This window comes from Myotis lucifugus, unplaced genomic scaffold, assembly GCF_000147115.1.
Source record: "Myotis lucifugus unplaced genomic scaffold, Myoluc2.0 scaffold_235, whole genome shotgun sequence".
In the NCBI taxonomy this organism is placed as follows: domain Eukaryota; kingdom Metazoa; phylum Chordata; class Mammalia; order Chiroptera; family Vespertilionidae; genus Myotis; species Myotis lucifugus.
Window position 1 is genome coordinate 1,409,701 of NW_005871283.1, and position 15,511 is coordinate 1,425,211.

At 57.5% G+C, this 15,511-nt stretch overlaps 1 protein-coding gene across 4 annotated transcripts; it reads left to right on the plus strand.

Moving 5' to 3' along the window:
- Nucleotides 1-402: 402 nt before the first annotated feature.
- PGF (placental growth factor) lies at nucleotides 403-14,179 on the plus strand. Of its 4 annotated transcripts, XM_006109642.2 has the most exons (7): nucleotides 403-790; nucleotides 1,985-2,027; nucleotides 6,225-6,421; nucleotides 7,238-7,314; nucleotides 9,375-9,404; nucleotides 9,511-9,573; nucleotides 13,433-14,179. In XM_006109642.2, the coding sequence occupies exons 1-6, from the start codon at nucleotides 716-718 to the stop codon at nucleotides 9,566-9,568; spliced, it is 480 nt and encodes a 159-aa protein (XP_006109704.2). In that variant the 5' UTR covers nucleotides 403-715; the 3' UTR covers nucleotides 9,569-9,573; nucleotides 13,433-14,179. The 4 variants fall into 4 exon arrangements, with proteins under 4 accessions (XP_006109704.2, XP_014319565.1, XP_014319564.1 ...); XM_014464079.1 differs by lacking the exon at nucleotides 9,511-9,573; XM_014464078.1 differs by lacking the exon at nucleotides 9,375-9,404.
- Nucleotides 14,180-15,511: the final 1,332 nt, after the last annotated feature.

Below are 15,511 nucleotides of genomic sequence, written 5' to 3' on the forward strand. Positions count from 1 at the left end.
GGCCGCCTTCCTAGAGGTAAGACGCCGTAAACGCGGGGCTCCGACCACAGGCTCGATGCCCCGACGCAAAGCAGCCAGCCTAGAAGCGCGGGCGTTCCGCGGGCAGCACGGGGTGCTGGCGCCGCGGGCACCAGGCTCCGCCGGCCCCGGGATAAACTGCGGGCTGGGCCCCGGGGGAGCGCGAGGGTCCGCGTGCGGAGCCCCTTCCGCGCACTGCGTGGCGGGAGGAGCGAGCGCGCTCAGCCCCGGGCCGCCCCGCCGCTGGTCCGGCGGGGCTCGGGGCTCGGGGCTCGGCCGCTCCCAGAGAGCCTCGTCCGCGGTGGGCGGGGCGGCCTGGAGCCCCGCCCCGTTCACAGCTCCCGAAACCCCGTCGCCGACCAGCTCCAGTCCCTTAAGAGCTGCTGTCCGAGCAGGAAGCCGCATCTTCACCGGCCCGCGGGGAGACTGGGGTCGCGCCGAGCGCCCGACGAGCCTTCCCCGGCGGCCGCCTGCCCACCCCGCCGGGCGCTTCGAATCAGGTCCCCCAGCCACGACTTACCTGCGGGCCCCCAGAGGATGCTCGGGCCGCTAGCCCACTAGCGGGGACCTCGGGGCAGTCGCGAGGGGGGCATCCAGCCCCCGACTCAGCTCCGCCGCTCCCGTCCCAGGGACGCCCCCAGCGGGGTGAGCATGGTGATTTCCCTTCGGAGCCCCCTGCCTCGGGACGTCTGAGAAGATGCCTACCATGAGGCTGCTCACTTGCTTCCTGCAGCTCCTGGCGGGGCTGGCGCTGCCTGCTGTGTCTCCCCAGGTAAGACCCACCCCCACATCCCAGCCTGGCTCCCCTCATCTCCTCCACCCCAGCACTCAAAGCAGGGGGGCCCCCCCGAAACCACAGACGCACTCCCTGGAGCGGCACCTCCAAGGATGTCCACACATTTCCCAGGAGTCGGGCTGGACCACGTTGTCTGGGAGGAGACCTCAGGCCGGGCTGTCCCAGACTTCAGCTCTGGGGTCTGTCGTGGTGGGGGCAGGGAAGCCACAGGGACGGGAGGGAGGTTTCCTGTCTGGCCCCGGGAGCCACCGTGGCTTTGCTAAAAGCATCTCTCCACTAATCCCAGGCCGGTCCCTGACCTTGTGGTCAGGGTCGAGGCCTGTGACCAGGCAGGCGCCCCCAGGACCTCTGACCTGGTCTGGTGGAGGGGGAAGCCAGCAGAAGAAGCCATGGGTGGGGAGGCTGGGGCCTGCCCGGGGCTGAGCGCAGGGCTCCAGGGAGGGCCCGGGGCCAGACAAGAGGTCCTGCTGTACCGGCTCTCCCGGGTGGGCAGCCGGAGGTCCCACGTGCAGGGCCTGGGGAAGCGAGCAGGGCCCTTTTCCCAGGAGCCGGGGGAGTCTGGCCAGGAGCCAGCTTGGGCAGTGAAATCCTGACAAAGCCAATGAGCTGCCTTCCCACTGCGCTATCCCACTGCCCTGGGCGTCTTCAGCCCCAGCCCAGGAGTGGGTGGGCTAGACAGACCCTGGGGCAGGAAAGCCCCACCAGCAGCCACCCGCTGCTGCAGGGCTGGCCAGAGGTGTAACGTTACCGGCACACCAGCTCCTGGCGCCACCCGCTCCAGCCCCTCCGCTCCCACCAGCTGATCACCTCTCCTAGGCGCTGGCACCCAGCCAACGCAGGCTGCATAGGGCCCAGCAGGGTGGCCAGGGGGCTGGGGAGGAGGAAGACCCCGAAGAATTGCAAGATCTTCGAGACACAGAAAGCAAAGTACTCCAAAAGCCTCCAGACTCCCACCCTTTCCAAATGAGGAAACTGAGGCCAGAGTGAGGGCTGGGTGGGTCCAGTGAGGTTTTCGTTGGACATGGAAAGAGACAGCTCGGAGTCAGGGCAGAGAGTGTGCAGTGGGTGGGAAGGAGCTCGGATGGCCCGCTCTGCTCTTGCCAATACACTCGGCCTCAGAGCACACGGCCCGTGATGGTCCCCCTCACTTCTGCACCTTTCTGTCCACAGCCGCCGGCTCTGTCTGCTGGGAACAACTCGTCACAGACGAAAGGTAAGCAAGCTGGGCTGGCGTGTGTGCTCACCAAGCCCTCTCCGTTCACGCCTCTGCAGAGGGTGGGGAGGGACTGGCCTGAAGGGTGGGTGCAGGATGATATTATGTTGGGGAAAGTCGGCAAGCTGGCGGATGCCCTGGCTGACCGAGTTGGCAGAGCTTGAGAAACCCCCCATTGTGACCCCGAGGCCTAGAGAGGTGTATTCCTGGGCCGGGGTCACCCAGAGAGCAAAGCTGGGGCCAGTAACCCAGGGTTGGTCTAGTTGGTTCAGAGCCCCTTCCCAGCGTGATGTCGGGGGGCAGATGAGGTCTTGGAGGGCAGTGTGGGCAGTGAGTGGACTGGTGGTCTGGGAGCTGGGTACAGTGGGCAAACCATCAAGAGAATCAGGAGGGGAGAAGGGACCTTCCCAGCAGCCAGCCCTTCCCAGCAGCCAGGCCTTTTCATTGATTACAAACAGACAGAACATGAGTCGCACCCTCCCTGGCCCCTCCACTCTCCACCCAGGGTTGCATCAAGAGGGAATCTTCAAAGGGCTAGATGGTTGCCAAAGAGACATACGTGCAGAAGGCAGGACGCTCATGCCAGGCCCCCTGCCTTGCTCCTCCCTGCCTGCCTCTCCAAGACGTGCAGTCAGGCCACACACCGTTCCTGAGGCTTCCCACGGCTCAGTGGAAGTGGGAGTGTGCAGGGACGTGCACACACACATGCATGATAGCCAGCTGGGGCTGGGAACACCCTCTCTCTGCTGGCCTGCCTGTCTGGTAGTCGTCTTCTCCTGGGCCTGGCCACGCTCTCATGCCTGAATCCCAGGTCCTGAGAAGGTGGGGGAGGCAGCAGCTCTTGACTTCACTGATACTCCCTCTCCCCTTGCTGTGCCCTCTGAGACTAGCACAATATAATGCTCTCTTAGACTCGGGGAGGGACCCATCACCATCTCCACCCCATATCCTCTTTGATGCTTTTAGCGCATTTCAGGCAACAGCTACTGAAGAAGCCCGAGCCTCAGTTCCCTCATCCGTAAATGGGAGCAGTAGACTACATACTAGCTAAGGTTTTTCCTAAGTTTGTAGGATTCGCTGACTCCATGGAGGGGACACAGGAGTATATATTTTCCAGGGACGAGGATGAGGAGGCTTGGAAGTGTCTATCTAGTAGGGCAGCTAACCTCCATCCTCACCAGTCAGGGAGCCTGTATTGTGGCCATGGGCAGTCCCATGAGCTTTGGACCCCAGTTATCAAAATCTGCCAATGCCATCCCCTCCTGCTAAGCCCGGACAAGAGACAGCATGGCCTGTACGTTGCAGCCGCGGATGCTGGTTTTCACTGCCACTGTCGTGTAACAGTGTTGGGCATTTACTATACTTCTGTGTGGAGCGCGGGCTGTGAACTAGGAAGGCACTTGTGTTCTCCCGGTTTTATGGATGGAGACTCTGAGGCTCACAGAGGCCCTTGGAGTTGCCTTAAGCCTTGGACACGCCTCAGTATCCACGGCTCACGGCTGAGCAGGCATGAGCAGCGTGTCCCTCGCAGCAGGCTGGCTGTGCACCCCACCCGTGACGATGGAGAGGACACCTGCGGGCCTGGGCTGTGGCCAGCAGCTCTGCCCAGCCCTGTGGCCTCCCGGGGGCCTCCCCAGGAGCTTGCTCTCAGGATCAGGCACTTCCCTTCTTGAGTCTCCTCCGTCCCGGGGGGTAGGCAGCTGGAACCACATAGGAGGCTCACCCACAGGGCTGTCGAGAACCCACTCGTGGCCCTGGGAGCAGCCTTTGCTGCATGGCCTCGCCCTGGCCTGGCGCTTCACTGGGCTACAGCCTCCCACTCCTCCCACCCGACCCCTGCCTCTCGGCCCAGAGGCAGTGCTCTCAGGAGCAGCTGAGCAGAGCTCTTTCCTGAGGGCCTCAGCCCACAGCTGGGAGTGGCCACGCCTTTCTCAACTGGCCCCTTACCCAGCCGGCGCCTTTGTTTCCCCCACACACCCGCGCAGCGGCCTCCAGGAACGGATTGCCCTCTTTCCTGGTGGCTGCCAGGTACAGCAGGCCCGGCTCACCCCCTCAGCCTTGCCATGTGGTCCAGAAAGTGGCGGGTTTCAGGGCCCTGGAGCCTGGGCCCCGTCGATGCAGTCTGTGTGTGTGGGGGGGTGTGGGGGTGAGGAAAGGAAATCCCTTCTTTTGCCGCCAAGGCTCAGCTGGCTCTGCTTAACCTGGCTGTGGCCCCAACAGCCCAGCTGGATGGGAATCTGTTTGCAGACTGGTAGGGGGCTGGGATACCCCTTCTCTGCTGCTGTCCCCTCCCTAGTGGCTGCTCCCAGGGGACGATCCTGAGCCTCCACGGCACTGTCAGCTGGCTGTTCTCTGCTGTTATTTATGTTTTCCACGGTAGAGATTAAACGTCCAGAGTTACATCGCCTCATGAAGAGTTTAGACTAAACAGGCGTTCACGGAGCTATGATAGGGAGGTGCCCCTCTGACCTTGCACTGCAGAGGCTGGCTTCCCTGGGGCTTCGGGCTGCTTGTGGGAAGAGGGGCTTGTTTCCCACTTGGGGGTGCAGGGAGAGTGTCCCAGTGGCCTGGGAGGCAGGATCAGGGGAGGCACCGGTCTTCCTCCCATGCCCGGGCCCAGCCCCAGTGCCCCCTAAGCACACAAAGCAGAGTGGAGCGGCAGACGCCCAGATAAGCATGGTTTTTATTGCCTCTGTGGCCTCCCCGGCCGGCTCCACGTGGACACGCCGCCTCTTGGGTGTTTTCCACCAGCTCGCAGCCTTTCCCCAGGGCCTCTGCGAGGCTGAAGTTTATTTTTCCTCTGAGATTACCCTGAGACTCACATCCTCATAGGCTCCATGGGATGGACTTTGGCCCCTTCTGCCTCCTAGAAAGGAGGTGAGGGGGCTGCTGGGAGAACCATGATGGCTGCTGGCTGACCCAGATCCCGTGCCCTCTGCCACCAGCTGAGGATAGCCATCATGTGTAGGGCAAGATGACCCAGGGCCGGAGATGTTTATCTGCCCACGGTCTCAAGGCTGGACTGGGTTGTGTGCCCAGAATCACAGACTGTCTGTCAGAGCTGGGAGAGACCTTAGCAACCATCTATTCCCAACCTGCTTCTTTTTCCCCAGCTGAGGAAACTGATATCCCAGGAAGGTTAAATGACCTCCCCAAGGTCACACAGTCCATGGAGGGCCAGGACTGGAAGCGAGGTCTCCTGCTTCTGGTTACTCACGTCCTGTGAGCCTCTCTCTGGGACCAGGCCCCAGGCCTTCCCCTGAAGGAGTAGCATATTTTGAGAGATTCCACATCAGCCCCCAAAAGCTCTTGCTCATGACCACAGGACATCGTGGGGGTCAGGGGCCAGGGCTGGGGATGGGGGATGTCCCTGATATTCTTCAGTGAACAATCATCTGATCAATACGTCCTTATTTAGCCTGTGTTTACTGGGTGCTTGGGTCCCTGTCCTCACAGAGCCTCGACTTGCTTGTAAAGGAGATAAGAGCCCCAGTGATTGAGATAAGGCCAGCCCTTGGGGCCTAGTTATACTCAAAGGAGGAACATCTGTTCATACTAGAAAAGCTGGAGAAAGCTTTGGAGAGGCGGGGAGGTGGGCCTGGAGAAATGGGCGGTAAGCTGTATTTGGTTAGAAATGAGAAGTGGGGGAGGGACATAGCCCAAAGGTGGGAATGACTGTGATGTGGCCCAGTTTGGTTCCAGGGCTGGTCCAGGTAAAATGAGGAGTGGGGATGGAGCACCGGGCTGGCTGCAGGCAGGGCTGCCTGGCTAAGGAGCCGGCCCAGCATGGGGCAGGAAATAAAGACGAGGGCGAACTCTGCCAGCCAGTCTCACAGAATCTGCAGCAATGTTTTCTGCAAAGTCCCGAGGACCGAGGAAGCGCCAGCGCAGGCCTGAGGAAGACCCAGCGGGCCTGGGGGCAGCCCGGGCGCGCTCCTCGGAGCTCCAGGGACCCCAAGGCAGGTGTGGGTGCCTCACTGAGAACACAGGGGAGAGCTCGGGACACTGGGACATTCTGCCAGGCCAGCTAAAGGTCCAGCCGTCTTCCCAGAGGGATTGCATCAGTTCAGAGCAGAGGGGGCTCAGATAGGCTGAGGGCTTCCTGGAGGAGGAGGCTCTGCCAGGCTCAGGAGCCAGGACGGGGGCATCGAGGAGCAGCCTCTCCTGACCTGACCAGCTGACTGTGCCCTCTTGCAGTGATGCCCTTCCAGGTAGTGTGGGGCCGCAGCTACTGCCGGGCAATGGAGAAGCTGGTGGACGTCTTGTCGGAGTACCCCCAGGAGACGCAGTACATGTTCAGCCCGTCCTGTGTCCCCTTGCTGCGCTGCACGGGCTGCTGTGGGGATGAGGCCCTGCACTGTGTGCCGGTGGAGACGACCAACGTCACCATGCAGGTAGGGAGGGTCTCCTCACGTCCGGCCTGCCCCCTTGTCCACACCCTACTCAGAGGTTCTCAGCACCGACTACCGGGAGGGACCTGGAGAGGGAAGGAGGGCAGCCCGAGGCCACAGGACTGCAGCTGACTCTCAGGCCCTTTCCACCCAGCACGGTGCCCCGCCTTTTGGAGCCTGCATCCCAACTTCGGGCCCACTTTTCCCTCCCTTATCAGCGCTCTCAGGCTCTAGCTTAGCCCCACTCCAGGTCCGAGGATATCTGGTAGGGGATGGAAAAGATTTGAATCTGCTCAGACTCAAGAAATCCCTGTTTATACCAGGAGTACTTGGTGCCCTGAACCTTACACACACACACACACACACACACACACACACACACGTGCACGCACACACAACACAATGGTTCATGGAACACTTACTGAGTAATGCCAAGCCCTGTGCTAGGCACTTCACTACCTCAACATTCAGCCTTCAAGGCAAGTCTTACTCCCATTTCACAGATGAGAAACGTGAGGTTCGGGGATGTTACTTCCCTTGCTCAGCAGGGAGAAGAGCCACGCTTTCAACCTGTGTCTCTGACGCCAGAGCATGGGCCCCCCTGCTACGCTGTTGCTATGCTGGTGGCCGTGGAAGTGCCTCCCTCAGATCCACATGCTGATGGGAGGGCTGTGCCCACTCCTCAAAGCAGAATGAGGGCATGTCGTCCAAAGGGTGGGGGGAAACATGGAGTCTGGTCCTCCCCCCAAGGAGGGTGTGGAAAATGTTGGAAACCCACGGCCACCCCCCAACCCAGGCACCAACCTTTCTTTCCCGCAGATCCTGAGGATCAGCTCTGAGCATCGGTCCTCCTACGTGGAGATGACATTCTCCCAGCACACACACTGCGCGTGCAGGTAGGTGCCCAGGGAGTGGCAGGGACAGGCCCCGTGCACGTGGCAGCCTTAGCCACATGGCCACCATCCCTGCTGCAGGCCACTCTTCCTTCCTGGCCGAGGGAGGCCGGCCAGGGAAAGCAGGGACCAGAGGCCGCTGTGTTTTGTGTCCGCATCAGCCAGTGTTTGCCCGAGGAGTTGGTCCCAGGAGTTGGAGCACAGCCTCCAAGAAGGCACAAGGGTGAAGGAAGCCTGAGTCCCCCCCAGACTTTCAGGGGCTCAGGGCCCACCATCCCCTCCCTGAGTTGGGCGGCAGTTGCCACAGCCCTGGAAGAGACACTGAGGCAAGGACATTTCAAGCCTGGGCTTAGTTCTGGGCCAGGCTGGTGCCTGTGGAAGGGGGCAGTTGGGCAGAGGAGCACAGGGAAGGACAAGCTATGGCAGGAGGAAAGGGGCAGAAGGAAGAAGGCGTTGGGTTTCTGTACAATTGCACCCCCACCCAGCAGAGCCTCTGCCCAGCCCGTTCCCAGGGCATCTGAGCGTTCGTTTCCAGGAGAAGCAGGCCCAGCACTGCCGACCGGCCTAGGGAAGAGAGAAGCCGCTGAGGTGCGGTCCTGGTGGCCCTGGGCTGTGGGTGGAGGCTCCAGACAACAGGTCCTGAGCCCTATTCTGGGGTGGGAATGCCCTTCTGTGCGGCTAGCCCCACACTGGGCACTTGAATGTGTTTTCTCATTCAGTGTTCAAATGTTCTCATTCTCGTTCAAATGAGAATTAATTGAGCACCTACTGTATGCCAGGCTCTGTCCTGCATGCTGGAGATGGAGTGGTGAGCAAAACAGACAAGGTCCCTGTTCTTAATGCTGGGAGGTCGGTACTATCGTTGGCTCCATTTTACGGACGAGGAAACTGAGGCTTGGTGGTTCCATGATTTGCCACAGCGTATGAGTGAACCCCAGCCTGTCCAACACCTAAGCCTCCCTTTTTCATGCTACCTCTCCTGGCCATTCTCCAGGAGACCCCGCACTGCCCTGGCCTTGGCTCTGCTCAGTGTCCAGGGCTCTGGCCGCCACTCTTGGACCTGAGCCCAGGCTCTAGGCCCCCGTCACTATACTGCCGTCGGGGGCCCTGCCTCAGCCCATTCCCCCCGATTCCTCCCAGCCAGGCTTAGCCAGACAACGATAGTTCAGCAATGACCCCCCCACCCCGAGGCACAGTGCTGACCGGTGACGGTTCATGTTCCACACCACGTTTGCCCTCACAGCCACTCTGTTGGGGCAGGCAGGTGAGGAACGGAGGCTCCACGAGCGTCTCTGACGTGCCCAGGATGGCACAGACATGACCAGGCAGTCCAAGAGGCCCTGGTCCCCTGCCCTGGCTCCCTAGGGAGACAGCCAGCCGAGGGCAGCATTCCCTGGCCACGCTGCCCTACACCCCCACCCGTTCCCAGGGAAGAGGGAGGCCCTGTCTCCTTCCAACAGGCTGACCAACAGGGACACCTTTCTTCTCACTTCTGGGCCAACAGCCACAGCCCCGCAGGCAGAGCCGGACCTGCCTGGTGACCGCGGGGCTGTGCTCACCTGCCCTGCCTCCGCCCCTCACCCGCTCCTCCCGCCGCTGCCCGCAGCGCCACATCCCTGGAGCAGAGGTGGCAGTTGTGCCCTGACAGGCAGCCTTAGCTGGCAGCAACCACCCCCTCTCCCTGGCCTCACTCACTCTCCTTGAGGAAACTGGGTGCACCCTGGAATGAAGAGCAGGAACAAGAGGAAAAATAAACAGAGAAAGCAGGAAAGGACAGGCTCACAAATCCCCAGATTTGATGCCCAGAGGCTGAGAAGTGCAGGTTATGGAAAGGCCCCCGAGGGGAAATTCGTCTCTCTCTCGGAGGGGTCACCGGAGTCTAGAGTGGGAGCTGAAGCCCAGAGGCCTCTGGCCATCTCTTCCTCACTAGCTCCATGCTACCCCCTAGTGGCTCCAGTGCCAACTGCAGGACCAGGATCCGAATGTTGGAGGGGAGGTGAGTGGGTGGCAGGCAGCCCACACTTACCACTCTCCTGATTCTCCCCCGGCCTCTGTTTTCCCAGGCCTGTGTCGCAGATAACGAAGCCAGAAAGGTAAGTGGCCTGGCTGGGGCTCCAGGCTGTTCTTGGGCCTGCCAGCCCCTGTCCCAGCATGATAAGCTCCCAGCCACTCTGTCCTGATGCTTTTGGCTTATTGCAGGAGGAGACCCAAGGGCAGTGGGAAGAGGAAGAAAGAGAAGCAGAGACCCACAGACTGACACCTGTGAGTGTGCTGGGGGCCCAGGGATGACAAGGAGGCTGAGCCAGAGGGGAGCCCCCACCAGCAGGGTTAATGCTGGGGAAAGGGGAAAGCAAGGCCCAGAGCAGTCTTAGGGGCCAGACCAGGGAGATGCATTTTTAGAGATGCTAGGGCCCAGGAAGCCTCAGGGGGCCTTGGATCTTGTCCTGGCTTCGCACGAGTCTCTGTATGGCTTGAGCAAGTCATGTCAGCTCTCTGAGCCTAGTGCAATGGTTGGCAAACTGCGGCTCTTTGGCCCCTTGAGTGTGGCTCTTCCACAAAATTCCGACTTCTGCGCATGGGCCACGAAGTTTCAATCGCACTGTACATGCACGCCCGCACATGGTATTTTGTGGAAGAGCCACACTCAAGGGGCCAAAGAGCCACATGTGGCTCGCGAGCCTCGGTTTGCTGACCACTGGCCTAGTGTTTCTTTCTGTGTAAAATGAGGGGTCAGGGCCCACCGAGCATTTAGTCATTCTAGAAATAGTTTTCAAATACTTGACTGTCTGCCGGGTATACCAGCAAACAAGCCAACAAGATTCTTGCTCTTCAGTGCTTACCTTCTAGTGATGAGAAGTCCAATAGCTGAAAGCAGTCAGGGCTATTTCCTAGAGGCCTTGGGGAGGAGCAACCGCCCACTGGCTCTCACACCCTGTATTTCTATCCCCCCTCCAGGGGGCTCCGGGGGCCACTCGCTTCTATTTCCCTCTCAATGTTACCTGTCCCTCTTGGCTTCACACGTGGAGGCCCAGGGTGGAGTCCAGGCCTGAGTGTAGTCCAGGCCAGAGAAGGATCAGAGAAGGGAAAACCCAAATATGTGAGTAAATAGTAAAAACAAAATATTTCACCTCTATAGTGACTTAGTCACATGGCAGGTCCTTTCGGCTCCAAGACTCCAGGAAATCATTTTGGGCGGTGGGCCTGGAGCTGACCCCGGAGGCTTCCACCCCACTCCGTGAAGGCAGGGGTTCTAGGGAAGCCGGTCTCCCAAGGCGTGGGGCCCTCCTTTCTCCCTGGGCCCAGGCAGCCGCTCGGGGAAGGAGTTGGCAGTGCAGGCAATGCAGGACTCCCCACAGCCAGGCAGGCCGGCAGGCCCTGTGGCTCCACCGACCAGGGCAGCGGTCTTCAGACGTCTCCCAGGGAATCTCCTGACGGAAGTTCAAAACCACGTGCTCTCTTGCTCACGTTTAAGTTAACACTGAACTTTTCCATCAACGTTGTAAATAGTTACAAAGATATCATTTCCGGCATGTTATAAATATTAATGTTTTAATATAAAGCCACTAGATAACTCTTCAGATGGAATGCCTATGGGATAGGACATTTTAATTTTTAAAAAATATATTTTTATTGATTTCAGAGAGGAAGGGAGAGGGAGAGGGAGAGGGAGAGATAGAAACATCAATGATGAGAGAGAATCATTGATTGGCTGCCTCCTGCACACCCCACACTGGGGATGGAGCCTGCAACCCAGGCTTGTGCCTTGACCTGGAATCGAACTGCGACCTCCTGGTTCATAGGTCGAAGCTCAATCACTGAGCACGCTGGCCCTGCAGGGCATTTTAATTTAACACCATCATCCACTTTAAAAAGAAATGAATAATAGCAACAAAAAATATAAATGTGAACATTCTCCTCTAACAGTGGTTGCATATTTGCATTGCTTCTTTTTTCCTTGAACTTCTGTTTCCATTTCATTTCCCCCACAAAATTTCAGCCTAATGTAATTGTTTTAATGCTGAAGTCTTTTATATATCACCTTGCCATGTGTATCTGCTACAACAGTGGCATATAAGTTTGAATTATTTTATTTTCCTGTAAACATAAACTCTAAATTAAATTTTCTCCTGGAATGGATTATCACAATAATTATCTGTAGTACCAATTGATCAAAACAACACAAATACATTATATTTTAATAAGTGTTCAATATAAAAGTACAATCAGGCCCGTATGGCTTGGTTGGGCATTGTCCTGTGCACCGAAAGGTTGCTGGTTCCATTCCCGGTCAGGACACATGCCTAGGTTGCAGGCAAGATCCCCCTAAGGGGCGAGCAGGAGGTAACCGATGGATGTTTCACTCTCACATCAATGTTTCTCTCTTTCTCCCTCTCTCTTCCTCTTTCTCTCAAAATCAATTAAAAAAATATTTTTTTTAAAAAAAACGTCAATCTCATTAAGGATGCATCTCAATGAGATGGATGTGACTTCCTCTTTCAATTAATTAACTCGTTAATGAATGTTACCTCCTGCCAGACTGAGACAGGATTCGGCATTAATTCCATCCCTGATCACCAGTTTTATAGATGAAAAGGGTGAGAAACCATGCTCACATAAACAAGTAGATGGGACTCAATGTCACTTAATTACTTGAACTTGTCGCCATAAGAACCATCCAAACCTGTAGAGAAATTTTAAAAGTTTAATTGAATCAAACTGACAATTGCCAGGAAGCAAAATTTTAATGGACCGAGAAAATGCTCTGCAGCGTATTTTTATACATCAGAATCAAAGGAGACAAAAGAAGGGTTGCATGAAATTCGCTGATGCTCCGTAGATGAGGGAGGCAGGCGAAAGCAAAGCGGGAAAATCTCCGGGGTTGGGAAGAAAGTGAAATGGATAGGCATATACTTCTTTTGCGTGGGAGGGCACCGGGTAGGAAATGAGTAACATTTACAGCACATGGAGAGGGGATTCTGGGAACAAGATACCATGAGGGCTTCTGTGGTCTCCTGATCCGGTGGGAAGTTGCTCCCCGAGGGGCCTGGGAAAAGAGATTACTCTGACATTTCAAAGGTATGTTATCTTAGAAGCAGAAAGACTTTAGGCTCATTGAGGAAATGATTGAACTTTGCCAAAGAAGCTACAGGCCTAGGACAGGACTTCCTGCCATAGCTTTCCGTTAGGAAGTTCTATGTTCAGACTGCCCTGTGTGGTTACTTTTAGTCTCTGAGTTCGTAGGGCCCCCGAACTGACCTCCCCCGAGCTTGTCAGACTTAGTATGTGACCCTCTTTTCATCCACAAACTCCTTCCCAAAAACATCAAGGTGATCTGCGAACAAAAATTACTTCTCATGACATATATGCTGACCATTCAGTTGAGTTGTTCTTTAATTTGTTGAAAGCAAAGACTTGGAAACCACCTGACTTGCAAAAGGCTGGGTTACCCAGTTGTTTGCCATATTTCCTTTCTCAGCACCTACACCTTAAGTTCTTTGTTCAGTGTCCCCTGGATACTGTTGCCTTGGGCCACAGTATTGTCAGGGCTTTGGAATGGGCAGGATGCTGCCAGGTAGGAAGGTAATTGTGGCGAACTCTCAGGATGATGGGGAAGCAGACCTCTCAGGCGGGCAGTTTTCGGGTGGAGAACTGAAAACAGATTCTTTTAAAGCCATCAGCACCCATGTAGGTCTTGGACAATTTTCATGTACCTCTCGGGACACCTGCACCCTCGTCTGAAGACTGCTGCCCTAGAGTAATCAGAGGTATTAGTGTATGGAGCCAGACTGGGTTCATGTCACTGACTAGCTGTGTGACCTTGGGCAAGTTTCCTAACCTCTCTGAGCCTCCGTTGTCTCAGGATAATAACAGTGCCTTCCCCATGAGATATCGTGAAGGGGAGATGAGAAGGTGCTTAGCGCAGGGCTGGCTGGGCACCTGGGGAGGTGCTTGGTGAAGGGTAGCTCCGGCTTCTCTTTGGTGCAAGCAGAGATCCAGGCATGCTGCAATCTCCCTGTGCTCCCTGCCCTGCTTCCCCTCTGGGTTTGTCCCCGCTCCCGTAGCAGGGACCGCACCCTCCACAGCCTGCTGACACCTGCTTTCTGTGTTTGGTCTCTGACAGGTGAGCTGATCCTTCTCCCCCAAGATAACCAGCCCCTCGGAGGAGAGAGACCCACACCCGGCTCCTGTATTTATTATCGTCACACTCTCAGTTACCTCCTTGCTGGCACCTGCCCTCTATTTATTAGCCAATTGCATCCCTGCTGAATGACTCCTCCCTCCAAGATGAGGGGCCTGGAGGGACAGGACCCTCAGGAATTCAGTGCCTTAAGCAGAACGTGAGAGAAAGAAGACAGCCATGGCCCGTGTGTGCTTCAGCTTGGGAAGAAGCAAGACCTGACTTTGTGAGGGGCAAGCCGGGCTCCAGAGGCCTGAGGGGCCCCCAAGGGGCTGGAGAAGGAAGAAGAGAAGAGGAAGAACCCACCGCCTGTCCCTGGGCCTTGGGCTCTGCAGGGACAAGCAGGCCATGGCCCAGGCTGCGTGGGAAGGCAGGCAGGGGGTGAGGGGCCCTGTGGCTTCCTCCTCCTCCTGGCAGCGGCTCTGCCCCTGGAGAGCGGAACACTCAGCTCTGGAGAACAGCGGTCGCCCGGGGCCTTGGCCACTCCTCGTCCCCTACGGTTTCTCCTCACATCTCGCCACAGCTTGTGCTGGGACATGGTTCTTTGTGGCCAAGGAAGACTTCACCATCCTGCCCCTCTCAGGGACACAGGCAACGAGGGGGCCCAGGCTGGGCATGGAGCACGCTGCCTGCATGGCTGTCTGGCTGCCAAGCCAGATTCTCTTGAATAAAGTTATTCTAGTCTGGAAACCTCTGCTCCAGGGAGTGTCTGCCGGAGCAGCGAGCAGCAGAAAGTGGAAGCAGGACAGAAAAAGGATCGTGGGCCCGGGCCGCCCCCGGTTGGCGTCAGCCTCCTGCAGCTTCCTGGGGTGCCATCTCCCCAACTGCTTGCAGCAGGAACCCTGAGGTCCACTCTTCCTATAAAGGGGGATTCCCAATATTTAGTCCTGGCCCCAAAGTTGGGGGAACGTGGCCCCAGTATGCCATGAACACCCTCTAATGCAAGAGCACAGTCCCCTCCTCCTCTCCCTCCCCCAGGGCCACCCCATACCTGGCCCAGTGCCTGGCCCTCCAAACCCTGAGCGAATGGGGGTTCCTCAGGTCCTGGCCCCCCATCTCCAGCCTGCTCAGGCTACTGAGTGCAGGGGTCTGCAGATGCTGCCCGATTTCCACTCCCTTTACCTTCCATCTTCCTCTGCCTTCCTCCTGAAGGCCTTGGCATGAAAGGAGAAAAAGCGCTTTTTAAATTTTTTTCAGTCCAAACCACATACTGTCAGACCCCCATCTACCTCTGGTCCGAAAGGGATGTAGTTTTATTGTTGCCTGTACCGTGGGCAGGGGAGTTCCCCACTCACTGCAGGCTGCTCCGGACAAACCCGCAGGGGCCCAGGGGCAGGCTCGCCTGGGGCTTTGGAGGGAAGCCCTGGACAGTCCAGTGGGTGGGGTGGGTTGGCCCTGTTGAGGCAGCTGGCCTTGGCAGTCTGTTCGCCGAGGCCTGGGCCCCCTGGAGGACACTCTGGTCAGAATGTGCTCTGGCTGGTGATCACAGAAGGGGTGTGGGCCAGCCCCAGGGCAAATGCTTTGCAGAAGAACTGCACTTTCTCTCCTGCTTCTCTCCCCTTGGGCTGAGGCCATGCTGAGCCACTGCCTTTGATGGACTAAGAGCTGAGAGTAGCACCCCTTCCCCTCGGCCAGGCCCTGGATTTGCCCCGGGGACCCCAGCTCAGTCCCAGTAGCATCTCCAAGGCTCTCAGCTTCCCAAATCACCCACATGGAGGTCAGTCTTCCGACACAGGCCATAGATCCCTGTAGAGAACTAGACAGAGACAGGGGGAGCTCTTGGAGGCCAGAAGCAAAAATCCGCCCCCACGGCCAAGAGCAGTGGGGATGAGTAGGAAAGGAACTGACTGGTCCATTTGGCCATCTGGGCAGTCCTTTCTGATCAGTTAGGTCCTGAAGGCCCTTTTCACTTGCTCATTATATATTTGTGGAGCACACACCTGTGCACCTGCCACTGTCCCAGGCACCACGAGCGCAGTAGAATAAGCACACAAGATCTGCTCTCCTGTATTGAGTGAGAGA

Coding starts and splice junctions, on each gene's coding strand:
- PGF (XM_006109642.2), top strand. CDS start 716: ATGCCTACCATGAGGCTGCTCACTTGCTTCCTGCAGCTCCTGGCGGGG. Junction 791..1,984: donor TGCCTGCTGTGTCTCCCCAG/GTAAGACCCACC, acceptor TTCTGTCCACAG/CCGCCGGCTCTGTCTGCTGG. Junction 2,028..6,224: donor CAACTCGTCACAGACGAAAG/GTAAGCAAGCTG, acceptor GCCCTCTTGCAG/TGATGCCCTTCCAGGTAGTG.